Source organism: Microcebus murinus, chromosome 2 (genome assembly GCF_040939455.1).
Source record: "Microcebus murinus isolate Inina chromosome 2, M.murinus_Inina_mat1.0, whole genome shotgun sequence".
In the NCBI taxonomy this organism is placed as follows: Eukaryota; Metazoa; Chordata; class Mammalia; order Primates; family Cheirogaleidae; genus Microcebus; species Microcebus murinus.
This window is the reverse complement of record NC_134105.1, coordinates 95,076,022-95,103,956: the sequence shown is the minus strand read 5'-3', so window position 1 is coordinate 95,103,956 and position 27,935 is coordinate 95,076,022. Positions and strand designations below refer to the sequence as shown.

General features: G+C 39.3%; 1 protein-coding gene across 1 annotated transcript in view; it reads left to right on the top strand.

Annotated features, from left to right (window-relative positions):
* Positions 1-26,977, top strand: part of VTCN1 (V-set domain containing T cell activation inhibitor 1) — a 70,406-nt gene extending 43,429 nt beyond the window's left edge. Inside the window, exons 2-6 of the mRNA XM_012761833.2 lie at positions 2,801-2,865; positions 13,063-13,410; positions 16,224-16,502; positions 23,083-23,251; positions 25,327-26,977. Coding sequence (XP_012617287.1) covers positions 2,801-2,865; positions 13,063-13,410; positions 16,224-16,502; positions 23,083-23,207 — 817 coding nt within the window. The 3' untranslated portion in view covers positions 23,208-23,251; positions 25,327-26,977. The remainder of the gene's footprint in view (positions 1-2,800; positions 2,866-13,062; positions 13,411-16,223; positions 16,503-23,082; positions 23,252-25,326) is intronic.
* Positions 26,978-27,935: the final 958 nt, after the last annotated feature.

Genomic DNA, 27,935 nt, shown 5'->3' with positions numbered 1-27,935 from the left:
ATGTTTCCATAACATGTACGGTGCACACCACCAGGGGATTGGACATTTCGGGGGGAGGGAGGGGGAAGGAGCAATATTTGTAACCCTAACAATATTTGTACCTCCATAATATGATGAAATAATAAAAAATTTTTCCTGTAGCATAGTCATTGGAAATTACTCTGGGAATAAAGACCAGAGAGCCATGTAAGAAGAACACCTATGTGAAATATTTTATTCATCTTTTTAAAAAATTAATAAGCAACAGACAGGAATTATTTAATTTGGCTGCTCTTATAGTTCCTGCTTTTCTTTCCAAGGCTCTGAGGGCTGAGCTGTTTCCCAAGGGAATACTAGTTCAGAACGAACCTCAAGGTGATTCCTGCTTGGATAGGGAACTTGGTGACAGATGGCAGGTTCTGCTTTCACAGCAAGGACAACATGTGGGCCTGGGGGCGAGGAGGGGCTCAGCTGCTTTGACTGAAACACACAACCTCCGCTGTCCCACTCCTTTTGGGAGTGTCCAGGTATCTGTTCTGTGTCTTTGCTGTCCAACACCCCCCACTCCTTAAAAGTTATAGCTTTTGGCAATGAACTCACACCAAATAGCTTACAGGTAAAATTTATTTATAGTAAAAAGTAATGCATGAATAGTCCTTTATGAATTATGCCACATTAACTGTCTAATTTGATCCTAAAATGACCCTTTTGTATTAGTTTTCTAGAGCTATTGTAACAAAGTACCACAAACTGGGTGGCTTAAACAATGGAAATTTATTTCTGACAGTTCTGGAGGCTGGAAGCTGAAGATCTACATGTCTGCAGGGTTGGATCCTCCTGAGAGTTGTGAAAGAGAATCTGTTCCATCCTTCTCTCCTAACTTCTGGTGGTTTGCTGACAATCTTTGGTGTTCTCCGTGTGTGTGTGTGTGTGTGTGTGTGTGTGTGTGTGTCCAAATTTCCCCTTTTTATAAGACACCTGTCATATTGGATTAGGAACCCACCCCCACCCTACTCCAGCGTGACTTCTTCTTAACTAATTACATCTGCAATGACCCTAAGTCACATTCTAGACACTGGGGGTTATGGCTTCAACATACGACTTTTGGGGGGCACACATGCAACCCATAATACCTTTTAGCAAGCAAAGCAGGAATTATTCTTATTCCTGTTTTACAGATACAGGAACTGAGTCTCAGAGATATGAAATAATTTACCCAAAGTAAGCGAAAACTCAGGGTCACAAATGCAAGTTGGCTGTCTGGCTGAGTAGTCGGAGAGAGCCAGATGGTGTCTCTCACCATGCGTTTGTCTAGCTGTTCTCACACACTTGGACCAGTAAGAACTGACGCTGCACAGAGAGGGGAAGTGGTCAGATGTGGTTTTCTCTTGGAATCAATTCTGCAGATGCCCTGTTGTTATTATAAAAGCTTCCATTGCTGCCCCCATGGCTGTACCTCATGAGGGCTTGACCTCTAGAAGAACTGTTTACTTAAGTTCTTTCTTGTCAGTCTCTTGTTTCTGTCTGGAAGGCCCAACCCGGCCAGAGGGGGCTGGGTACAATGAGGCTATTCAGGGCAGAAAGCAAAATGCCTCATGCTTCCTTTTTCTCTCTCTGTAGCATCCTTCTTTGCCTCCTTGTGTCTTTCCTTTGTCCTGCCTATTGAGTAACATTAGTGTGGGCGTGGGGAACATGTGAACTGGCAGCAGCGTGAGAGGGTGGCCTGATGATGTGGGCGCCAGGGCAGGCAGCAATGGGCAGGCTTCCCAAGAACCCCTTTGACCTGTGCCTCTGCTCTGCCTGAGTCACTCTCAGCAGCTAAAGCTCATGGAGCATGAAAGGTTTCCCTAGGCAGAGAGGAGGGACACGCCCCACCTTTGAGCCCCTACCCTTGGGAAGTAGTATAAAAGGTGGCTGAGTGGAGATTCTAATCTCAGCTCTGCCACTTGCCAACTGTGTGACTTTAGGGAAGATGCTTAATCTCCCCGTGTCACTTCCTTATCTATAAAATGGAGATAATAAATTTGTTCTTTTCCTAAGGTTATTGAATGGATAAATGATATAATACAAATGCTGCTTGGAACAACATGTCTGCCACATAATTCTAGTACTTAGTAGATACAAGTAACACTTCCTCATTTGTTTATTTCCCACGTATCATCGGTTAATCTGTTATTAATAATTAAAAACTGGCAGGGTACATAGCCAAAAGTTAACAGTGGTTGTGTTTGGATGATGGAATTACAGGTGATTTTATTGTCCTATTTTTGCTCCTTTAGATTTTCTAAACTTTCTGCAGTAAATATGTATTATTTTCCATAAGAGAAAAACTCCCACTGAGGACTAATGGGTGCAGTGGACTAGGTGTGAGTGGGTACAAAGTGAAAAAGACATGACCATTGTCCTTAGTGGAGTTTAAAATCTGTGGAAAGAGACAAAATAAGTAGACAAATGATAGAAAAGCATGGACAGCAATGCTCAGAGTAGGCTGAGTATGGGACCAGTCACCCTCAGGTAGCACCTGGCATTATAGAGATGTTTTCATCAGTCTTGTCCCAACAGTCTTCCCTGACCTGGAAATAGGAAAGTAAGAGGACACAGGCAGATAAAAAGGCCACTCCTTTCATCTACCCTAGAAACCCAGTGGGATGGGGATGGGATTACTGAGACACCTCTCTAAGGTACCTATTTCTAGGAGGGAGCTTATATGGAAGAAAAAGTTGTGATGCCTTATGTAGCACACCTTATCCAAGATAGATGTGTACCCAGGTCAAATGGAATGAAGACGTAATTTCCTGTTTCTCTCTCTCTCTTTCCATAGCATCATTAGCATCATCATTATTTTGGCTGGAGCAATTGTACTCATCATTGGCTTTGGTATTTCAGGTATGTGATTTCTTGCATTATTATGATCCATTCACCCCTCACCATTAAACCCCAAATCACTTTGGTGTGGTAGCATGGAAAGAGCATGGGGCTTGCACTCAGAAAACTTCAGACTAGAGCACTCATGCTTCTACTTACCGTGTGCTCTTCACATTAGTCCTTTAACTCCTTGAATTAGTCAGTTTCCTCATTCTTAGAGTGGAGAAATAATGTCCACCTCAGAAGCTAGTTGAGAGAATCAAAGGAGATGTTTATCAGTAGTCCATCTACCAGTCCCTGCTGAAGATGTCATTCTGGGATCACAGGTAAAGTGCCGCGTCTGAGCCATTCTGTCCATGGTTGACCTAAGGAGATGATTTCTTTGCAATGTAAGCTTCAGTTAAAGTGTTAAAGAATATCAAGTCTTTGTACACAGGGGTCTTAGATAAAGAGAAAACTAGTCGTGACTACTGTACTATGTAGGAAACAGATGCCATTGGGGTGTGGATGGTTAGTTTCCAAATGCAGCTAACTGATGTCAGTTTCAGGAAGAGCTTTCTCTTTCCTCTTCCATGTAGACCATTTCTTTGAGACAAATTGCTTTAGTTCCCATAAACCACCCGACTCAGGCCAATATCTATAACTTAGTCTGTGACCAAAGCTGTCACTTCGTAAGTTCAGTTTCCATAGTTCCAGCTGCCTCTCCATCACTCCCCTCCAGTGTGGGTGTGCCCACAGAGTCACAACGCCTAAGCTAAGAAAACTCGCTATAGGTGCGTTTGCCTAGAAATGACATTCACACCCTTCTCCACTTTCTTTATATCATCAAACATATATATTTTGTCTTTTGTCCACTTTTCTACTGGGTTATTTATCTTTTTCTTTTTGATTTCTAGGTGATTCTTTACATATTCTGGATGCAAATTGGTTATATATATTGTTGAATCTGTTCTACTCTATGACTTGCTTTTTCACTCTCTTAATGATGTCTTTCAATGAACAGAAGTTTTTTTAATTTAGTCCAATTCATCAATCTTTCCCTTTATATTTAGAGCTTTTTGTAACTTGTTTAAGAAATCTCTGTCTATCCTAGAGTTGTAAAAATTTTCTTCTAGGTTATCTTGTAGAATTTATTGTTTCATCTTTCACATTTATATCTGCAAGCTGACTAGAATTAATTTTATGCATGGTGTAAGAGGGGGTCAAAATTCCCTTTTTCCATGTGGCTATCCAGTAAACCCAGCACCATTTATTAAAAGCACTGTCCCTCCCACACTTCTCTCTCGAGGGACATCATTGTCACAAATCCACTATCCATATGTGTGCGGATCTGTTTCTGAATTCACTAGTCTGTTTCATTCTAATATTCTTTTATAATTCACTTCTTTTTATGTTATTTTATCTTTTTTCCTATTCCTAATCTTGGTCATATTCATTCTCTCTCTCTCTGTCTCTCTCATATATTAAAATAGGTTTACACAGTTACAGGTACTGCTAGCTTTATAGTAGTTTTCAAATAACCACCTTTCAGTTTATTTATACTTTCTCTGATTTGTTTTCCTCTTTCACTGATTTTGGCTTTTATCTTTATTAATGTTCCTCTTCCTGCTTTATTTGACCATCTTTTTTTTTTTTTTTTTTTTTTGAGACAGAGTCTAGCTCTGTTGCCTGGGCTAGAGTGCTGTGGCGTCAGCCTAGCTCACAGCAATCTCAAACTCCTGGGCTCAAGCAATCCTGCTGCCTCAGCCTCCTGAGTAGCTGGGACTACAGGCATGTGCCACCAAGTCCGGCTAATTTTTTCTCTATATATTTTTAGTTGTCCAGATAATTTCTTTCTATTTTTATTAGAGACAAGGTTCTCTCTCTCTCTTGCTCAGGCTGGTCTTGAACTCCTGACCTTGAGCGATCTTCCTGCCTTGGCCTCCCAGAGTACTAGAATTTACAGGTGTGAGCCACCATACCTGGCCTATTTGACCATCTTCTAATTCTTTTTCTAATGTCTTAGAACAAACACTTCATAAAAGAATATGTCAAAAAATCCAGTTAGTAGCTTTTAGTAGATACTGCCATTTCAGCTTTCCAAAGTGATTTACCAATTCACTCTTCACCAGAAGTGCATGAGATCCGGTGCTCCATGTCCTCACCAACACCGGATATTGTAGAATCTTGTGGCTTTAATTTCTATTTCCTGGTGTCTGAGGAGACTAAGTACATTTTCTTTTTTCTTTTTTTCCTCTCCATGAGATCAATTATTTTAATATTTAGCTCCACATGTGAGTGAGAACATGCGAGATTCTGTGCTTGGCTTATTTCACTTAGGTTCTCCAGTTCCATCCATGTTGTTGCAAATGAGGGGATTTCATTCTTTTTTATAGCTGAATAATATATCCCATGGTATGAATGTACATTTTCTGTATCCATTGATCCATTGATGGACACTTAGGTTGAATCCAAATCTTAGCTATGGTGAATAGTGCCACAATAAACATGGGAGTGCAGATATCTTTTCAATACGCTTCTTTTAGATATATACCCAGCATTAGGATTACTGGAACATATGGTAGTTCTATTTTTTTGAGGAACCTCCATACTGTTTTCCATAGTAGTTGTACTAATTTACATTCCCACCAACATGTATGAAGATTCCTCTTTTTCCACATCCTTATTAGCATTTGTTATTGCCTGTCTTTTGGATAAAAGCCATTTTTACTGGGGTGAGATGATACCTCATTGTAGTTTTGATCTGAGCACATTTTCATAGGCAAAACATAATGTTGAGTGACAGAAGAGCACAAAAGAGTACATTCTGTATGATTCCATGTATATAAAGTTCAAAAGCAGGCAAATGTATCTCTGCTGTTAAAAGGTATTAGTTCACCATTTTTTTGGTGAATTAAAGAGGTATTAGTTCACCATTTTTTAATCCAGCAGGTGGAAGGGGAAGGGGGATGGGTAAATTCACACCTAAGAGGTACAATGCACACTATCTGGGTGATGGACACACTTATAACTTTGACTCAAATGGTACAGAAGAAATTTATGTAACCAAAACATTTGTACCCCCGTAATATTCTGAAATTATACACACACACACACACACACACACACACACACACACATACACACACATATGTAAAGGTAGAACAGTTGTTCTTACCTTTGGGGAAAAGTAAGGGGGCAGTGATGAGGAGGGGCATTAGGGCACTTCTGGGAAGGCAGTAAAGTTCTATTTCTCAGTGTGGTGATTGTTACGTGGGATAAAGTTATGATAACTCTTCAAGCTGTACAGTTATGATGTGTGGATTTTCATATATATATGTTATACTTCAGTATAGACTTACACATAAATAAACATTTGCAAACATATATGTGTATATACATTTTTGTGTGCATATATTCATATATATTCTTTATAAGGAAATAAAATATTGACTAAGTAAACATTTTAGAATAACTTTTAAAGATATTAATGCTAAGGTACATTTTGGTACTTTCCTCACTAAAGCTTAACTCTTCCTTACTTATAATTTATCCTATTCCTGATCTTGAAAACCCTAGTATTTGTCCTTCACTCTAAATTTCGGTGGCAAATCTCTTGGGCCTTGGGCTAACTGCCTTGGCATCAGAACTCTTAAACTGTTGTTTATCTTTGGTTGTTAGTGGCCTTTGACTACCTAGCAAGAATTTTCACATTGTCACAGCTTCCCCATGTCAGTCAACACTTTTGCTAGTTACAGCTTTTCCTGCTGCATAGATATAGTGACTTTTAAGTTCTGAGCTCAGTTCCTTGAATTTGCAGAGGGTGCACCTATAGTGATTTTTGAATGAACAATTGGAGGGATGCATAAAAGAGTGAATAAATGGATAGAAGTTTACTCAATCAGTAATGTACCACCAATATTAAAACCCTACTGCTTCCTGTGAAAAGATTTTCTGCCTCCTTCCTACTTCATACAATAAAAACTGGTTATTTTGGATAAAATGGGCAGTTTATTAGTTTAATACTATTCAGTTGGATTTTTTTTCAACTGCCTTTATTAAAAGGACAATAACCTTTACCAGAGAGTATCATATTATTGTACTTTAAATGAATTTAATAAAATGTTAGCTGGTTTAATGCACAGGACATTGATATTAAGTAAATAGCATTAAGTAGATGATGATAATGATAATATCTTTTGAATTATTTCTTCGTGCACCTTACTGTACTCAAGAACTTTGCATATATCACCTGATTTACTACTCACAACAAATAGGAGGTAGATAATATTACTATGTTTAGATGAGAAACTTGTGTAAGTTCATACACAGCTTGCAAGTGGAGATGGCTGTGTTTTAAGCCTGGTAATTGGCTTCCAGAATCCACACTCCTACCCACCACCCTATACCAATGATAACATTCGGGGAGAGTTGTGGCAGAAAAGAGTGTTTTCTGGTTTGCTTTGAAGGCATGATTCCTGAGGCCAAACTTTTTAAAAACTTAAAAATATTCCCAAATACAGAAAAAAATTATATTTCTTTGTAACTTTCATGATGTTGTATATGCCACCTTCTCATAGTCATCCTACTCCTTACAAATTCTAAATATGGGCTCCCCCAAAACACAAAGTACATCTGAAGTGGATTGTTTGGAAGAGAGGTTGAGGGGATCCCATAAACCCCTGGTTAAAAGAAAGCCTTTGTGAATGACCCTTTGAGAAGGAAGGAGAGGGAGTCAAAAGGTGCCTGACCATACTTAGCCCAGTCCCTGTGCTATCACTCACAGAGTGACTTTGAACAGCTCTGTGTAGTGGAAGAGTTTAAGAATCAGAGACGTTCCAATCTCAGGTCTGACACTAACTATATGTCCTTTGGGATGCAACTTAAATTTCCAAAATCAGTTTCCTCACTGGTAAATTAGGCAAGGTCATAGTGAAAATTAAATGAGAAAAATGTATCTGACACTTGAGTATGATAAATGGCTGTCATTGTTATTTATATTGATAACATCAATGCTATTAATAAAAATTTGCTATTATGAAGGCATTCATATAGCACCTCCTAGGAACTGCATCATTTCCTGGTCATAGCAGGACAGGCCCCCTTTGAAGTTAAGGAGGTCAGGGCAGGAAGCCAATTACTAGGAGCACACTGCCTCCTAATAATGCTCCATCTTCAGACACTGGGTAAGCCAACCAGGTGTGCTCATGGCATCAAAATAGGAGCAATGCACAAATTGTTTGGAAAGTATTTGCTATTTCAAAAAGAGTTGTCGTCATCTGAAAAAATAATTGAAAATTTGTTGGCCTTTCTTACACTTATTTTATTTTTAAGGGAAGCAAGGATATCGTTTTAGCAGGTTGGCTCTCTACATGTCTCAATCTGGCCCTGAGTATGAACAAACAAATGAACAGCAAAATGTAGTAGAAAGAGCACAGCCCAGTGCCAGACAAGCTGGATTTAATCCTGGCTCCACTGCTAATGCCCTAATACAGGGCATTGGGTAAACCATTTAACCTCATGGAGCCTCTTTATCCTCATTCATAAAATGGATGCGATGGTCATTCTTACCTCTTTGGCTCAAAATGAGTCACTATAAATAAGCATTTAGTAAAATATTCTTTCTCTACCTCCTGGGACTCTGATCTGCAATCTACTCAAGTGGCTCTAGTTAAATCATATCGATATCAATTTAAGATTTAGCACATGGCTAAATAGTCAGATACTATATTAGGCACATCACCTGCATTGTGTCATTTAGTCCTTTTAGGGACCCTCAGAGGGAGCATTCTCGTGTGACAGATAACATTCCATGTTACTTTTTATGGAGTAAAAAGTTTAGAAAACTTGCCCAAGTTCACATACCTAATAAGTGGCAGAGCTAGGACTTGAACCCAGACAGCCTGATGCTTGTGCCATGTTCTCAAACGCCATGCTCTACTGCTTGCCTTTTCTGCCCTGGCCTAGTATCCTGTCTAATTTCTTCTCACAGGAGCTACCCCACACTTTTCTTTGGCAAGTGTGGCACTCACAGGTGTGACCCCAGGCTCCACTGGTGCAGGCTTAAATCTTGCATTTCCACCTTTAAGCCATATGCTGTGGTGCCTATCTGGGCAGCTGATTTTAGCAGATGCTGACTAACCATCTGCTGGAGACTTCTAGTATGTTCTCTATTCTATTAGAATGTACAGAACTTGTCTTACTGACTCATGTCAAAGGAAAATTTATTTTCCAGGTTAAATCCAGTGTTGTAGGGTGCCCCAGTAATCCTAATTTCTGTAAAGAATCCTTGCCTTAGGCCGGGCGCTGTGGCTCACGCCTGTAATCCTAGCTCTTGGGAGGCCGAGGCGGGCGGATTGCTCAAGGTCAGGAGTTCAAAACCAGCCTGAGCAAGAGCGAGACCCCGTCTCTACTATAAATAGAAAGAAATTAATTGGCCAACTGATATATATATAAAAAAAAAATTAGCCGGGCATGGTGGTGCATGCCTGTAGTCCCAGCTACCAGGGAGGCTGAGGCAGAAGGATCACTGGAGCCCAGGAGTTTGAGGTTGCTGTGAGCTAGGCTGACGCCACGGCACTCACTCGAGCCTGGGCAACAAAGCGAGACTCTGTCTCAAAAAAAAAAAAAAAGAATCCTTGCCTTGTGTTACCCCCATTCTCTAAGATATTCCCACTCCTGCAACCGAGGGCCAATTGAATAGTACTCACCCTATGTGAACACAGAGCTGCTCAGATTTCAGTTGCTCCCCTTTGATGACCCCCCTTTCTTCATGCAGACTGGGGCTGTGGTAGTAATTAGCCCTCACAAGTTGGATAATTCATTTTCAGTAAGTGGCTGGGGCTTCCAATTTTAAAGGGTTTTGATGAAATCTTAGAGGCCAGTGAAATACTTAAAATCTGTGCCTATTGAACAGAATTCTATATCGATAGAAAGCAGCCTCTGACCCATTCCATGGGGCCCTTTTGTCCTTTAGCTCACCAAGTTAACACAAGAATCTCTGGTGGTCATTAGGCCTGGAGAGTAGGATCAGGTCAGACTGCATAATGCTACTTGAGCCAATGTTTGTTTTCAAGTTTGAACACAGTCTCCTTTTTGTGAGAACTAATATTTACATGCTGTTGCTTGCAAATGAAATTTTATTTTATCACTTTTAGCTATCATTTACTCGTTTAACAAACAAATATTTATTGATTGCTTTCTAGGTGCAGAGCAACGGGTAGGTAGTTATGGTTTTTTAAGTTCTCACTGGCTTTTATTCCTCCTCTTTATTTGATATGGGGGGGATTTAATTGACATTACACTCATTCCTTCTGCCACATCATTAATGCAACCTGAAATGACGAGAACCTGCAGCAGGTCCCTGGGGCGCTCCACAGCTGCCTACTTTTAATCATTAAGTTCTCTAGGAAATATTTCAACTGACTCCCTACCTGTGGGCTCAAGGCCAAAACATTAAAATTAATTCAGTAATATAATTACTGAACTAAGATGTGTCATTACCATTTCAGTCTTTCCATAAACTGTGCTAATAGTGTATTTTTTTTCTGAAAAGTAATTTTTCAATTCAACTTTAATGGCACTTTATCAACAACCATCAAATTTACCCTCGCTCTAACATAGTTACAGTTCATCCATGATTTTATTGAGAATCTCAGTGTATTTTTATTGCCTTTTTTTCCCCACTGGCTCACATTTCCCCCAAATTTAGACGTGGTAATCCTGCCACCTTACTCCTGCAATCATTTTAGATCATCTCAAACTATGCTTTGATTTCTACTGATTTCCATTTATTCATTTGGTTATTCATACACTCAGTAAATATTATTTTTCTTTGTAGAAACAAAGCACTAGGCACTATAGGAACTTGTGGATATGATTAAGACAGTTTCTGCCCTTGAAAAGCTTACAAATTAGTGCCAGAGATAGGCAAGAAACCAGGTAGAGGGAGTCAAGCTGCTGTTAAGAAAGGTAAAAGAAAATGTTAAGGGACAGAAAAGAGAGAATCTATAAATTTTGCCTTGGTGGATTAAAATAAGTTTCCATGGGAGGGCTGCCATCTGAACAGACTTGAATGTAAGTAGAATCTAGATAACTGGTGACAAAGGAGAGGTGGGAACTATAAATTGTAGGTGCAAGATGAGCAAGGATGTGAAGGTGTGTAGTGTAATTGTGCTAGCCTGGGCTGCCTTGGATATTAGTCTGTGAAGTAAAACTAATTAGAAAAATCCTGAATCATTAAAAAGCAGTGTTCAAGAAAATTCCAAGGCAGGGTATGGAGTTGTGTTGCATTCATATTACACAGAAAAATCTTCATATTATTCTCTTTCATAATTTTTCTCCCAAATCTCTCACATGAGTGGCCATGCATGGCAGCTGCTCCCAAAATCTCTCTTCTCCAATGCTCTCAAGCCTCCAAAACAGCCTCCCAACCCAGGCTATGTACTTGTTTTTGTTTCCTCTGCCTCTTTTTCTAGCTATATTTTTTCTTCTGTCAGTAGCTCCCTGTTATTTCTACTGTAAATTCATCTAGCTTAGCTTCTCCAGTTCTGTCTCTGATTCATTATCCTCATATGCTTTATAAAGGCCTGGGAGTCAATTAAATAATTCCAATCCCTAATGGGCTGAAAGAAGAGATGAGCCAATGATATATCTGTGTTTGCAATGTTTCCCTCTTACATTTGAGGGGGAAAAAAGCACATGTATGCTTTGTTTATGTATTTTTTATTGAAGGCAGAAAAATAACAAATCATTTGATACAGAGAGACAGAATGGACTATGAAAGGATGAGGTGAGGAGGCTGCAAAGACACCAATAAGAGCTAACATCTATGGAGTATTTACTATGTGCCAGGCAGGGTTTGGCTTTGAAGACTATGCTGGAAAATCTGAAATTCATTCCACAGCCCTTAGGAGCCATGGATGATTAGTGATTAGAAAACAGACATGTTCAGATTGTACTTTAAGAAGTCTACCTGTAAGATTAATGCATGTAAAATGAATTGGATGGAGGCAAAAATGAAAGGCAGGAATACCAACAAGGAAGATGAAAAGTCCGGTCAAGAAGGGCTCAGGACTCATCATGTTGCGCTTTTTTGGCTGTAAGGAAGAGAGGCTTGTGCAGGCCATTTTAATATAAGGTGTTTGTTTATAGAATATGAAGAGATTAAAACAGTAACTAGACCTGAATACCTGCAGGATCTAAGACAGCTCTGAAATAGAGAGGTCTCTCTCTATCCCTCTCTCTCGTGGTCTCTCCCTTACACTTCGTGTCTGCTCCACTCTCCTCTTGGGCTCCAAGGCCATCCTCTCCTTAGTTTCACATCCAAACCACAGAAAGAGCCTCTGAAGAAGATTCAGTTAATTAAATCACCCCCACAGGTGTCCTCAGTCAGCAGCCTCCAGTGCACAAAGAACAGCTGGTTGATCCTTCCCTGACTGGGTGGGCTGTGGGCTGGGCAAGTGGGGAGGAGGCAGCTGGACACACCTGGCACCATAATTAGTATTTCTACTGGCAGTATGTTCAGAGAAGCAGGGACAGCTTTTATCTTAGACCAAAAGTAACTGAATTAAGTACCATTCTTCATCATGCCATAGATAGCGCTGTAACCTTGACCAAGTCACTTATCTCCTATGTCTTAGTTTCTTCAACATTCAAATGGAGATAAAAGTAACAGCACTTTAGAATTTAGTGTTTTTCAGAATGACTAGCCACATATAATTAACATGAGGTTTCATTTCTCTGGCTCTTTCAGTTAAGTAAGAATAACAACACCTTATTTGTGTAATTATAGCTTGCAAATCAAGTTCACATCCATTTGATTTGATCCTCACGAAAACCCCTTAAGGTAGGTAAGACAGATATTTGTTATGCCCATTTTTCTGAGATCCAGAGAGGTTACATGACTTCCTGAATGTCACACAGCTATTAAGTGACGAAGCCAAGACTTGAAATCTCATCTTTAAACCCAAATCTGATGTGTTTTCCTCTTTCTGCCCCTGAAGGTTTGGGTTACTTGGTCTTACAGAAGCTGTGCATATGGCAGATCTGGTGTAGATATCAAAATGATTGTCTTCCTGCTCTTTCTATTCTTGTCTTCTTTTTTTTTATATGCCTCTCCAGTTCTTCTATATTTCTACTTTATCATAGGAGTCTCTGTTTGGCTTTTAGTAGTGAAGGGTTTGGTTGCGAAAGTTCCATCACTTCCCTGGACGTTGATCCTTGCTTCCTGGATTGCAGGGACACACTCCATCACGGTCACCACGCTCACCTCAGCTGGGAACATTGGGGAGGACGGAATTCTGAGCTGCACTTTTGAACCCGACATCAAACTTTCTGATATCGTGATACAATGGCTGAAGGAAGGTGTTATGGGCTTGGTCCATGAGTTTAAAGAAGGCAAAGATGACCTGTCGGACCAGGATGAAATGTTCAAAGGCCGGACAGCAGTGTTTGCTGATCAAGTGATAGTTGGCAATGCCTCTCTGAGGCTGAAAAACGTGAAACTCGCAGATGCCGGCACCTATGAATGTCACATTATCACTTCTAAAGGCAAGGGGAATGCTAACCTTGAGTATAAAACTGGAGGTGAGTTTTGGGGAGAGGGAAAGAAAGCAACAAAAGATATTTGAAGTTAAAGGTTATGAGTTTGATAAGTTATGAGTTATGATAAAGGTTATGATGAAATAATCATGTTGTGCTCATGAATGATCTATATCAGACAAAGACTCAGTTCTGCTAGCAGCAATCCTTGGTATTTTTTGCCCAAGATCCACACCAACCCCCACAGTAGCTGACTATAATACAGGTCTTAAAATCTTTTGTTCTTGGCTCTTGCCACTTCTGAATTTCCAGGTATATTCCCTAAAATAAGTGCAGTTTCTTTTATGGGATAGCCCCTAATACTGCTACTGAAAGAAGCCTAAAAGCTGGCCTAGGATGTTTCCATGCGAAGAAGGTACAGGCCCAAGTCTGAAATCAATTTCTCTAGAGACTCATGGCAGTGGGCCCATTTTAGGAGAAGTTCAAAGGGAACTAACCACAAAAATTTTGTCCTAAAAACATATTAATTCTCCCCCTTCAATGAAATACATCCTTCCTTGCCAACCCAATTTGGCATGTATTTTCTGAATTTGCAAGGACTCAGGTAGATACTGTGAGGAATATAAAGATGAGTGCCCCTGCTCTTGGAAAGCTCACAGTGTAGATCTTACAGAGTTGATGGTCAGTATGGGGATAAAGTATGTAAATGATTATAATGGTTGATAAATCACATCAAATCCTTTAAGAGAAAGATAAGTACAGTGACTCAGAGATTCAGAGGAAGAGAGAGATCACATACAAATGCACAGGAGGGAAGGGATAGAAAAGCTACCATGGAGAAAAGGGCATTTGTGAGAGCCTTGAAGAATAGACAGGAAGTATACTGAGCCCTCCTGGCCTTACCCAGTCTGCACAGGCCTTTCTTAAACACCTCATAACATGTATATGTAATTATTCAAAGCAGAGGTCTAGAATCAAACCTGTGTAAGTACAGTGGCCCAAGCAAGGCAATATCTCTGAGCCTCAGTTTCTTCATCTTAAAATGGGGATTAATGAGGTCAGGTCAAAGGGACATTGGAGCCAACTGAAGGAGCTTCCAATGGCAAAGCTAGAATCATTTAAGCAACAAAATAGATAATATAGTATTGAATTAAAACTCCAAGTATAAAAAAATACACATGACTCCATACTTATATGAATATTAAAGGAGATGAAACAAATCTTCTTTACAGATAATTTCAAATAATTCATTTAGATCTCTCCCCCTCCAGGAAGTGCAGCTTAATACATACCCCCACCCCACTCAGTGTGTTAAAACCAATGAAGTCCAGCTACCAAAGAAACCTGGCAAACACTGCTTCAGTCAGTTAACATCATTAATGATAAGTCATGTTGATAGCATGTGCCTTTTGACATGATGTGATAAGAAGGGTACTTTACCTACTGTTGTCTTCCTTTCCCAAACCTTTAATCTTAGTTTAATCATGAGAAGAAAATCACACAAATTCCAACAGAGGGGCATCCCTCAAAATACCTGACAAGTACTCCTCAGTACTGTCAAGGTCATAAAAAACATGGAAAGATTAAGAAAATCACCAACTAGAAGAGCCTAAGGAGATATGATGACTAAAAGCATTGTGGTATTCTGGATGGGATCCTGGAACAGAAAAAGAACATTAGTTGAAAAACTGGATAAATCCTAATGAAGTCTGGAGTTTAGTTAACAGTAATGTGCCAATGATGTTTTCTCAGTTTTGACCAATGCACCATGATTAAATGTTAATGTTAGGGGAAACCAGGTCAGAAGTATACACCAGCTCTCTGTATTATGTTTGCAACTTTTCCGTACATGTACTATTATTCCAAAAATAAAAGTTTAGTTTTTTAAATGGGGATGATAACATTCATAGGATTATTGTGAGGATCAAATGAAATAAATATCTGGACTATGATACTGGCACAGAGTGCATCCTTGGTAAATGGTGGCTCATTGTCATGTAAACTTAGCTTCCCATATCATCTCCTAGGAGCTTATTCCCTGCCTACTCCAAGCATATGGGTCTTGTCTCACCTGCTAGAAGACAGACTCATTAAGAGCAAGGCAAAGGCTTTCCTTTCACCACTCACTCAGCACCAGCCCAGGCCTGGGCAAAAGAAGATGCCAAATAAATCAATAAATTGTATCTTGCCATTATGGCCTAGTAAAAAGTCCAGGTCTTAACATTTTCCCACAAGTGTCTTTCTGCCTAGTTATGGGGTGAAGCTAGTCTTAATTTCAAAATGCATTTACCTCCCCCATGAGGAGAATTATCTTAGAAGAAAACAAATGCCTATTTATATCGCTGGATACCAGGGCTGGACAGTCTCCACCTAAGTAAACTCCAAGTCCCCATGATGACAAAGCTTGTGTGTGGAATTTCTGTGGGTGACAGGTGAATGCTGTTTGTTTCCCTCCCCCTCCTCTCCCTAACTTTATCATCCAGGCAGAAAAATACATAAAATCCTAAAGGTTTCACAAGTCCCTGGAAAATGCCCAGTTTCCCTAAGGGTTAACCTTGTTTATGATCACTGGAGCCCCTCTTACTTGGAGAAAATTATCTGTTGTAACAATAATATACCTAGAACTTAGGCCATTTGGGTTTATGATATTGGCTAAAGGGTTATGATAACAGTACTATGAATGAATAATTATTTTCATTTACAATACAATGGCCATACACAGACAGATTCCTGGGAAAGTACTGAGTTACTTCAATGGTAGAAATGACTGTGTTTTGAAGACCTAGCACTCCAAAGGCATTGTCTTATCTGCCTGACCTTGACATCTCATCTGCCCCTTTTGATGTTTGACCTTGCAGCCTTCAGCATGCCAGAGGTGAACGTGGACTATAATGCCAGTTCAGAGAGCTTGCGGTGTGAGGCTCCCCGGTGGTTCCCGCAGCCCACAGTGATCTGGGCATCCCAAATTGACCAGGGAGCCAACTTCTCGGAATTCTCCAACACCAGCTTTGAGCTGAACTCTGAGAATGTGACCATGAAGGTTGTGTCCATGCTCTACAATGTCACAATCAACAATACATACTCCTGTATGATTGAAAATGACATTGCCAAAGCCACAGGGGATATCAAAGTGACAGGTGGGTTCCTCCACACTTTTTATATGGATTTATTGGGGAGAGAATGAGATCTAAATTGAAATCCAATTTCTATAATAGATATATTATGTACCATGGCAAAAACTCTCTAGAATCCTCTTCACTAAGACCCTGATCTTAATTCCAGTTGGGATTGCATTACATAAGAGAAAGCCTAACACAAAACAATATATATGGCATATAGGTCAAAGATGGCAATTTAGCTTTGTTTTGTGTGCCTTCTCACTGACTGGTTGTCTGGAGAGCAGAGTTTAAGATTCTGAGGCTCTGTCTAATTCAGTAGGATTACTTTGGTGTAGCAGTAGGGAAGTGATGATTATTTGACATCTTTGACATATTCAGCTAGTGTATTATATCCTAAGCCCCTCAAAACTGTTTTGGTTCTAGCCTGCCTTTGAGAAGGCTTTGAATCTGAAGACTAAAGGTCTGGACTCTGACTTAGTCTTAGTCATCCCTCAAGAGACTAACTCATGATCCCATCAATATTGGTCCAGGATTAATCTGAAACCTCCAGATAGAACTGGCCTCCCAGCACCCTAGCTGAGAACTGCCTGCAAAGGCCCACCACTCTAGTCTCCCTGCAGAATTTTAGTGAATACAAAACCTAGGATTGAGCTAGTATCAAGAAAATTCATAGGATGATTTATGACTTCTAAGACCATCTCTCCTGGGGCTAAATTGTGTTCAAACTGTAGTGAAAGAATATGTCAGGAGACTGCTATCTATATCAAGTCTAGAACTAGGCAGAAAATATCTCACACATTGTAAGTGCCCTATAAATGTTTGCTGAATTTAACTGAATGAATCCTATTTTTTACCAGATTATATTTTTAAATTTAAAATTGTATATATAAACTCCCTAAATATGTACAACTATATCAATTTTAAAATATAACACAATTATATATGTGTGTGTATATATATATATGTGTGTGTATATATATGTATATATATCAGTAACCTATAGAATGTGAGAAAATATTTGCAAATCATATATCCAATAAAGGGTTAATATCCAGAATATATAAAGAATTCCTACAACTCAACAACAACAAAAAAACCGAAATAATCCAATTTGAAAATGGGCAAAGGACTTGAATAGAGATTTATCCAAAGATAATACATAAATGACCAAAAAGTACATGAAAAGATGATCAACATCACTAATCATCAGATATATGCAAATCAAAACCACAAGGGGATATCCCCTAACACCCATTAGGATGGCTACTATAAAAAAAAGAAGAAGGGGAAAATAACAAGTGCTGGTGAGGATGTGGAGAAATTGGGACTCTCATGCACTGTTAGTGGGACTGTGAAATGGTACAAGTGCTATAGAAAACTTATGTATAGATGGTCCTTAAAAAATTAAAAATAGAACTACCATATTATCTAGCAATCCCACTTTGGGGGATATATCCAAAAGAATTCAAAGCAGAGTCTAAAGGAGATATTTGCACACCCATGTTCATAGCACCACTATTCACAATAGTCAAGAGGTAGAAGCAACCCAAAATGTCCATCAATGGATGACTGGATAAACAAAATGTGGTATAAACATACAATACAGTATTATTCAGCCTGAAAAAGGAAGGAAATCCTATCACATACTGCAACACGGATGAACTTTCAGAACATTATGCTAAGTGAAATAACTCATTCATAAAAAGACAAATACTGTATGATTCTACTTACATGTGGCATCTAAAGTAGTCAAATTCGCAGAAACAGAACATACAATGGTGGTTACCAGGATTGGGATGGAGGAGGTGGAGAAAGGGGTTTGTTGCTTAATAGGAATAGAGTTTCAGATTTGAAACATGAAAAAGTTCTAGAGATCTGTTTTACAACAATATGAATATAGTTATCACTACTGAACCATATATTTAAAAATGGTTAAGATGATAAATTTTGTGTTTTTAAAGTATCTAATAAAAAAATTATACATATGAGAGAGCTCTTCCACCGTCTTGAGGCACAAATTGGCAACTATCCTGCTTAGGACTCTCTTAGTTGCCTGTAACAGAAAACTAACTAAATAACCCTAAAATAAAAGGAGGATTTATTAAAAAGGTAATGAGATGTTTCATGGAACCAAAGAACAAGTACAATTGACTTGAGGAGCAGCTGGAACCAGGAACTTAAATTCCAATTGGATTCTTTATCTCCTTTTAAATTTCTACTTTATTCTATCTTTGCTCTTTCTTGTTTTAGTCTATATGGCAAAATGTAGTTGCCAAGAGTTCTTATATTTAAAAATCTCTTTCTCTTAAGAGAGTGTCCAGATGGAACCTGATCCATCAGTCTCATTCTACATTCCCATGAAGTTGACTGGCTCAACTTGGGTCAGCTGCCCAACAGGGCAGTATCTGATGGAAGGCCTTCCCAGAAGAAAAGTAGAGAATGAAGCATTGGTCATTTAAAACACTAGGTATTGACAACAGTATCTCAGTTCAGATGTCAACAAAAAGCTCCAAACTGTATAACTAATGTCTTCTAGGAGCAGAGGCAATAATTGAACAAAATACAGACATTGAGCACACCTTTTATTCAGGGAGCAGATCTTTTTTCCTTACATGTTTATTGGATACATCAAAACAAGTGTTCCAAGTGTCAGTATTAGGACTAAATACACCTTTTAATAGCTCAAAGTTTAAAAAATAACAGAATTTCTTCTTGCCATGCACAAAGTTGGTATTCCATACATGTTTTTAAACAATTAAATGGGGTCATGGAATTTACATCCTGTGTTTTCTAACTATTCTGCTAATTTAGGCCATTCATGTTAACAAGTATTTATTGTGTGCCAAGTAAGTTCAGACCACTTTTTTAAACCCCATGAGATACTGACATGAATAGCACAAGTATCCTAGCATAAGTTAATCACAGTGTAGATTTGGTACTTAAGGGAAAGAGCTACTAATTATGACTGCAGTGGATCAGTAGATAAGGTAGAGTTCAAGCTGGGTTTTAAAGGAGATAAAAAACAGTTTTGATATTAATAGAATAGGAAGCCCTGAAGTCAGGAGTCAATTTCTCCCCTAGACCTATGCTACTGATCCAAGGAAGACATTATGAAGGTATTAACTGGGCAGTGGTAATGGGAAAGAAAAAGGAAAAGAATCAAAAGTTACCTGAACAAAATAACATACAAGCCTTGGTGATGCAAATGTGAAGGTCGAGAGAAATTACAAGTCAGAATGGGTTTGATATTTCCACTCAGGATGCTTAGGAGATTGGTAATGCTATAAGCAAAACAATGAAAACATAGGAGCAACATGTATGGGGAGAACATGAGGGTTTTAGAGATAAGTTTAAAATGCCCATGGTGCTGAGCCTGGTGGCTCACACCTTTTAATCCCAGCTGCTTGGAAGACTGAGGCAGGAGGATTGTTTGAGCACAGGAGTTCGAGACCAGCCTGGGCAACATACCTCAAAAATATATATAAAAAAATGTCCATGGTACACACAGGTAGAGATGCCCAAAGCTTAGCATAGTACCCAGCACATGATAGGTTTTGGGGAAGAATACTACATCTCTACTCCACATATTTCCTTTAATGTAACCTTTTTAGTCTCTTTCTTCCTCCCTTTTTTACTCTTCCTCAAAGGAGAAGTAATTTATCTGAATGGGGAGTATGAGAAGCTAGACAAGTAGCTCAGCTCCTTTTTTTCCCCTTTCTTTTTAGTTAACTCTCAGGAGTATGTATTCATTCTGCTCTGCTCCTCAAGCCATCAGTTTTTCAGGGGTGGAATCTGCCCTTTCAGGAGAGAGCCTGCCCCAGTCTGCTTCTGTCTGTCCCTGGGGAAGTTCAGGGTACAGCCCACTTGCCTACCTACAAAGCCTCATTCCTTATTATCAGATTTTTCAGCAATAAAGGTGATATTTTGGTCTTCTAATTGCCTTACTCTTTTTGTTCTTCTCTTTTTTTATTTCAGTATATTATAGGGGTACAAATGTTTAGGTTACATGTTGCCTTCTCCGCCCTCCCCTCCCAGAGTCAGAGCTTCAAGCATGTCCATCTCCAAGATGGTGCACATCGCACTCATTATGTATGTATATACCAATCCCCTCCTTCCCCCGTCCCATCTGCCCAACACCTGATAAATGTTATTCCTATATGTCCACTTAGGTGTTGATCCATTAACACCAATTTGCTGGTGAGTACATGTGGTGCTTGTTTTTCCATTCTTGAGATACTTCACTTAGTAGAATGTGTTCCAGCTTTATCCAGGAAAATACAAGAGGTGCTAGGTCACCATTGTTTCTTATAGCCCAGTACTCCATGGTATATATATACCACATTTTATTAATCCACTCATGTATTGATGGGTACTTGGGTTGTTTTCATATCTTTGCAATTGTGAATTGTGCTGCTATAAACATTCAAGTGCAGATGTCTTTTTTATAGAACGTCTTTTGGTCTTTTGGGTAGATGCTCAGTAATGGGATTGCTGGATCAAATGGTAGATCTACTTGTATCTCTTTAAGGTATCTCCATATTGCTTTCCACAGAGGTTCAACTAGTTTGCAGTCCCACCAGCTGTGTAGGAGTGTTCCTATCTCTCCACACCCATGCCAATATTTATTGTTTTGGGACTTTATGATAAAGGCCATTCTCACTGGAGATAAGTGATATCTCATTTGTGGTTTTGATTTGCATTTCCCTGATGATTAGAGATGTTGAGCATTTTTTCATATGTTTGTTAGCCATTATTCTGTCTTCTTTTAAAAAGTTTCTGTTCATGTTCTTTGCCCACTTTTTGATAAGGTTGTTTGATTTTTTCCTTGTTGATTTTCCTGAGTTCTAAATAGATTCTAGTTATCAGTTCTTTATATGTGTAGCTTGCAAAAATTTTTTACCATTGTGTATGTTGTCTGTTTGCCCTCCTGACAGTTTCTTTGGCTGTGCAGAAAGCTTTTTAATTTGATCAGGCCCCGTTCATTTATTTTTGTTGTTGTGTGATTGCCTTTGGTGTCTTCTTCTTAAATTCTTTGCCTAAGCCAATGTCTAGAAGAGTATTTTTAACATTTTCCTCTAGAATTCTAATAGTTTCACACCTTAGGTTTAAGTCTGTTACCCAGTGTGAGTTAATTTTTGTGAGAGGTGAAAGGTGTGTATCCTGTTTCAGTCTTCTACATGTGGCTATCCAGTTTTCCCAGCACCATTTATTGAATAAGGATTCTTTTCCCCAGTGTATGTTTTTGTCTGCTTTGTCAAAGACTGTATGGCTATATGAGGATGGTTTTATATCTGGGTTCTCTGTTCTGTTCCATTGGCCAATGTCCCTGTTCTTGTGCCAGTAAAAAGCTGTTTTAATTACTATAGCCTTGTAGTATAGTTTGAAGTCTGGTAAATTGATACCTCCTATTTTGTTTTTATTGCCTAGGATTGCTATTGCTATACGGGGTCTTCTCTGGTTCCATACGAAGCATAAGATTATTTTTTCTATATCTGTGAAAAATGATGATGGTATTTTAATAGGAATTGCATTGACTCTATAGATCACTTTGGGTAGTATAGACATTTTAACAATGTTGATTCTGCCAACCCACAAGCATGGTATGGTTTTCTACCTGTTTACGTCCTCTGCTATTTCCTTCCTCTGTCCTTCTCTTTAATTGGCCCAGAGCCAAGCCAAGGAGGAGGTTGTTATTTATTGGACTCCTTTGAACCCCAACAGTAGGTGCTCAGAAATATTTACTGAATAAAGTTTTTAACTGACATCTCTAGTAGCAACTGGAAAGCCAGATGTAGAAGTCAGGACAGAGTTTAAGTTAAGGAAGTAGATTTAGAAATGATCAGCATAAAAGTAGTGCTTATTAGGCTTGAGTGGAGTTACTATCGTTGTTTTATAGCTAATATTTATTGAATGCATACTATGAGTCAGGTCCTGTTCTAAGTGCTTTACATGTATTAGCTCATTAATCCTTATAAGATCCCTATGAAGTAGGTTACTATTATTTGAGCCCTATTTTATAGGTGAAGAAACTGGAGCATATTGCTGTGTGACTTGCCTAAAGTCACACAGCCAGTAAGTGACAGAGCTGAAATGAAATAAATGAGATAGGACTGTCTAGGGAGAAAATAAACCAAAAGAAGAGTATTTTCATTTCTTCATTTCTACCTTTCTCTACTCCATAATGAGCACAATGCTTCCTCAACACTTTACAACTCAACTGTATGATGAAAGCTAATGACACAGATCCTGTAAAGGTGACTGCCTAGAGGAAAAATAGATCTGAAACCAAGCACTGGCCATGGCTGTTTGTTTAACCTGCTTTTTATTTGGTAACCAATAACAATCTCTTTACTGGTATAGTTTTTCATCTGGCTGCATGCTCACTGGAGTGGACCACAGAATGGAACTTCCTTTGAAAAAAGGGAAAGCTCTGCTTTTAAGGCAGTTGCAGAAAGGTAGAGAAAAGGGTAAAAAAAAATTGCTTGTATTAGGAACAACTTGTTCTGTTTTTGGGGTAATTTTCTTTGCTAACCAGTCATATGAAGAAGACAACTAGTTTCTCCTATATGACTCCAAATTCTTTTCTCTACCTTTACAGACTCTGAGATCAAAAGGCGGAGTCACCTACAGCTACTGCACTCAAAGGCTTCCGTGTGTGCCTCTTCTTTCTTTGTCATCAGCTGGGTACTCCTGCCTCTCTCCCCTTACCTGATGCTCAAATAATATGACTTGGTCACACAAAAAATGCAAAATCATTGGTCCAACAGGTGAGATGAAGCACAAACGGTATGGGAGACTGGTTCTGTGTGTGCTTATGTTCCTAACGAGAGTCAAATAGCCTCCAGCATCAGCCACAAAGAGAAACATTTAATGATGCCAGGGTTGTAACACCATTTCCAGTAGAATTGTGAAAGGTAATCATTTGTTAGCTTAACAAAAAGCATAGACCTCACTGACAAACTTAACGGGAAAAACAACTCTATACAATTCAGATATTTCTGTAAATTCAAATACCTTTTAATTTACTGAGTCATCAACAAAGTCAAAAATATCTTATTGAAGAGAAAAAGATGTTTAGCCCTGAAGGGTTACCCTGGATTTCACTGTTATTTATAAGGCATAATGACATACACATAATCACTCACATAAGTGACCTCCCCTCCACCCCCTGACAAGGCTCCTTTTGACAGGAGAGCTGGCAGATGACTCATTGATTAACCCTCCTACTGAGACTTCTCTTTCTCACTTCAGTCCTCTGGCTCCAATTATTATTAGGACCTTTACTTCTGAATATTCTTCTGCATATGGAATGTGTATAAAGCTGAACTCATGAAGATCCAGTCAACACTCCCATGTTACTCAGTGGCAACCCCACAAAGCCTCCAGGCTCACAGCCTTAGAGCTACTTTTGCCTCCCCTCCGTCCTTTATGTCAATTTGTTACCAACCCCAACAGCATTTTCCCCTGTGTTGCCTCTCAGATTGATCCTAATCTAGCCTTTGTCATCTCACACCCAGACTAGTTCTAAAACCCTGTATTTGCTCCTTCCTCTCCCTGTTTCAGCTGATAAGAAACATGTTGCCAGAATCAAAGAATTCAAACACTATTTTCATCACAGCATTCCTTTGTTCTGGAGCCCAAAGTGACTCTCTGGGCACTACTGTGTCAAAGTTAAAGTCCTTGCCTTCTCAATTTCTCTCCCTGAGCTTCCTCCTTCTCTCAGCTTCCTACTACTACTCTCTGTTCTTGCTCCCTCTCTCACTGCCCCTTCCTGGAAATCTCCTCTACTCCACAGCAATTCATATTCACTGCTTCCTTTATCCATTTCGGGAAAAGGCTTCCTAGTTTATAGCCCCCTTTCCTGAGGGTCTTTGTATTTTACATCCTCTTGGCATGCATGTATAATTTATATCTTATACTCTCTAAGGCACATATTCCTTGCCTAGATTGTTATGTTCTCAGGGGCAGACAAAGATCTATTTTTCTGCTTGTTTTGTTTCTCTCATTCTCCAAGCTTTACTACAGTGTAGTATACAAAGTAGATTCTTTATATGGAAAGCCTCCAGTTTCCATGATTTCCAATCCTCCACAGCTGTCAGTAGAGAGAGATTTCCCTAGAGAAACAAACTGTCCTTTGGGGATCTCGCTCATAGAAGAAGGAACATTTTCTTCTTTCCTTGATTCCCCACAACACTGTAAATGAGTTTTAACAACCTGCAACTAGGTAATATGACCTATATAGTATAGCTGATTCATCTTACCTTGTATTCCCTTAGAGTAATAATCTGCAGCCCTTTCTTTAAAAGCCACGGCTTCTGTGTGATGGATGATGTTCACATGCAGTCCATGTGGGGTCTGGGACAGTGACCCAGTGAGCTGCAGCTCCACCTCTTTCTCCCTAGAACCATAGAGAAATAACCTTAAAGCAAGTAGATTTGTAAAACTAAATGAATACATCATTTTTTGTGATATACATTATAACTAATCATGATATTTTAGGTCAGACACACCCCCTGGTTGAAAACTGAGGCAAAAGCCACCTTTCTACCTCTACTCAGGAGCCTGTCCAGACTTCATCTCTCAGTCTCCATTCTCTCTAAGGACCTGTTTCTTCCCCAAGACTGTCACTGTGATGATACTCCTTTAAGGAGAGATTCAAGCCATCTCCCTTCCCCCTAGCAACCCATGGGACCCTGTGGCCTCAATAGACCAACATCAAAATACAGAAAAATAAGCCCATTTTAAAATAAGAGATATATTCACACAGTGGCAGGAAGACTCTTAGTTCTCAATAAATGTTTGCTGAATGACTTTAATGGTATCTTATTGCTGTTATTTTCAGAATCCCAGGAATCTACAGAACTATTGCACCACCAGATATGACTTAGTTTTTTATATTTCTGGGGGAAAATGAATTCATGTCTAGAGTCTGGAGTGGACAAACAAGAACAAGGGACAAAAAGAAGCCAAAAGCAACCACAAAAGACTCCAGTATGAACAAGATAATTCTATCTTCAAAGATATATTAAAAGTTGGGAGAATAATTCACCTGAACTGGAGAAATATGTTAAGACTGTTAAGTAAAATGCATTTTGGAGATAAGTGTATCCCTAGGTCTCAGGGACCTCCCCTTACCTATTATCTCCTGGGGAGTGAGAGGACAGGATACTGTATGTCCCTTGTCTCTGAATCCTTATTTACATATTCTGTCATGTTGCTCTGAGGAAGCTCTTGGAAAGTGTCAGTCGCAATATACCCACATCTTCTATTCCACAAATTCAACTGTAGTTTACGCTGTAAGCAGCTGATTCAGCTGCCATTTCACAACTTAGGGGTGGCTGCATTTTAGTGATGGGTCAAATGATTCACTTTTCATTATGATGCTTCCACCCACCTGAAAAATGGCTTATCCTGCCACCTGAAAAATGCCAAAGACATGAAAAATTATCATAATTTTGGCATAAACAAAGTAGTTGGTGACAATGATTTTATAAATAACCTGAGCACCTTCTTTTTAAACAACAAATGCCATTCTGTTTCTCAAATGATGTTCATTTGTGAATGGTCCAGGGAAGGACCTCTCACCTTGACTATGTGGCATTATGTCATCACAAGGTTTGAGGCTTTTACTTTCTATCCTACAAGGACAGCTATGACCTCAGCTTTCAACATCATCTAGAAGAGTAGGACTCAACTGGGGTGATGCTGCTTCCCCATCTCCCAGGAAACATTTGGCAATTTCTGGAGAAAATTTTCATTGTCACAAATCGAGGGTGGGATGAGCATGGGACAGTACTACTGGCATCTAGTAGATAGAGCCCAGGGATGTTGTTCAACATCCTACAATGTATAGGATGTCTCCCCACAACAAAGAATTACCCATCCTCAAATGTCAACTGCACCAATGTTAAGAAACCCTGATTTAAAGTAGAAAGGGATCTAGAAAAGAGGGCAGTTTGCTCCCTAAAAATAGGCATTCTCTTTGGCTACTGCCTCAGCACAGAGAGCCAGAACTCTATTGGGCAACCAGGATAACATCTTTTGAGAACAGAGTTGACAAGGCCTGAGGGAAATTTCTGATGGGATTATATTCAGCTTGTTGAGCTTCTAAATTCCTTTCCCTTCACTCTACCCTAAAACCAAGTTCTGTAAGACAGCTACCTGAATTCCATCTCAAGTTCTCTCACTCTAATTTAGATCTCCAGACCCTGCCTGGCCAAAATTCAAATTAAAGCAACAAACATGTTCCTTCCTCAAAACATGCAGAGACTTTTGAAAACAGGGACAATGACCCTTTGAAATGAGGCCTTGATGAATGAAGCTCTGATGGAAAAGAATGCTTTGTTTCCAGCACCCTTCCCGCACTCTTTTCACGTGTTGATCACTGCCTTCCTGGCACTTTGGAACCACCATGACTGTATTACATTTTGTTATAGAAAACTTGATTTTGGAGTTCTAACCATTCAAGAGAATGATTAAATATCTATTTCCTACACTGTTGTCTGCCTGGTTTGTTAAAGAAAATAAGTGGAAGGGAAGATGGATTAAAAAGCTGTAGAATAGGTTCTAAAAATCAGTACCTAACACATAATAGGCCTTTGATAAATGTTGAGTGAATAGGTAAGTGAATGGGAGGGCATGAGAGGAGTCTGTGAGTATGGGCTGGATGGCTGGGTCTAGTTTCTTAAGGAAATTCCACTAGGCTTATACCAGCCTGGCATGTCTCCATCTGGGAAAATAGCAATGGCAACGGTCTTGAGGAAGATAAATGTGAGAGAATATATATATGGACAAACTTCTGACTTTAACTACTGAGGAATTATTAAATTTTTCAGATATAGACCCAGAAGCACAGGGTGAAGTATGGGTAGCTGGCTATCTGCAGGTTATGTAACTTTCCAAAGCCATGCTAGTAATTGGTGGAGGGATGTAATCTATAGAAAATGTACTTGTCAAGGGACAAATCCCCAAGGGACTTTCACATCAGCTTGCCCTGCTCCTTTTCCAGATTTGTCCTAATAGGACTTTTGCAAGAAGAGACCAATGCTGCATCAAATTGAGAAAGCAAACTATGAAAGCAAAACACTCCCAGCCCAGGTTGATTATTTGGCCTTGTCCACGAGCACATAGCAGATGCATTAGATAACAGATGTAGGTCATATCAGCCCAAGTGTAAGGACCAGAATATGATGTACACCACAGACATCTGGGGCTGCTTAAACTTAAATGCCAAAGCCACAGTATTTTCAGAAGTATTAACACATTTGATGGAACAAACAAGTCAAACTTGAGGGTGAAGTATGGGCTACCAGCTATTCCCAGATTGTATGGAAGACTCGTTTTAAGTACACAGTGATCTCAATCTGTGCATTGTTAATTGAGGGAGAGGAGTGTACTGGGGGTCATTATTACATAAGGCTTCTACTCTATGGAATAGGTAGTGTGCTTTGG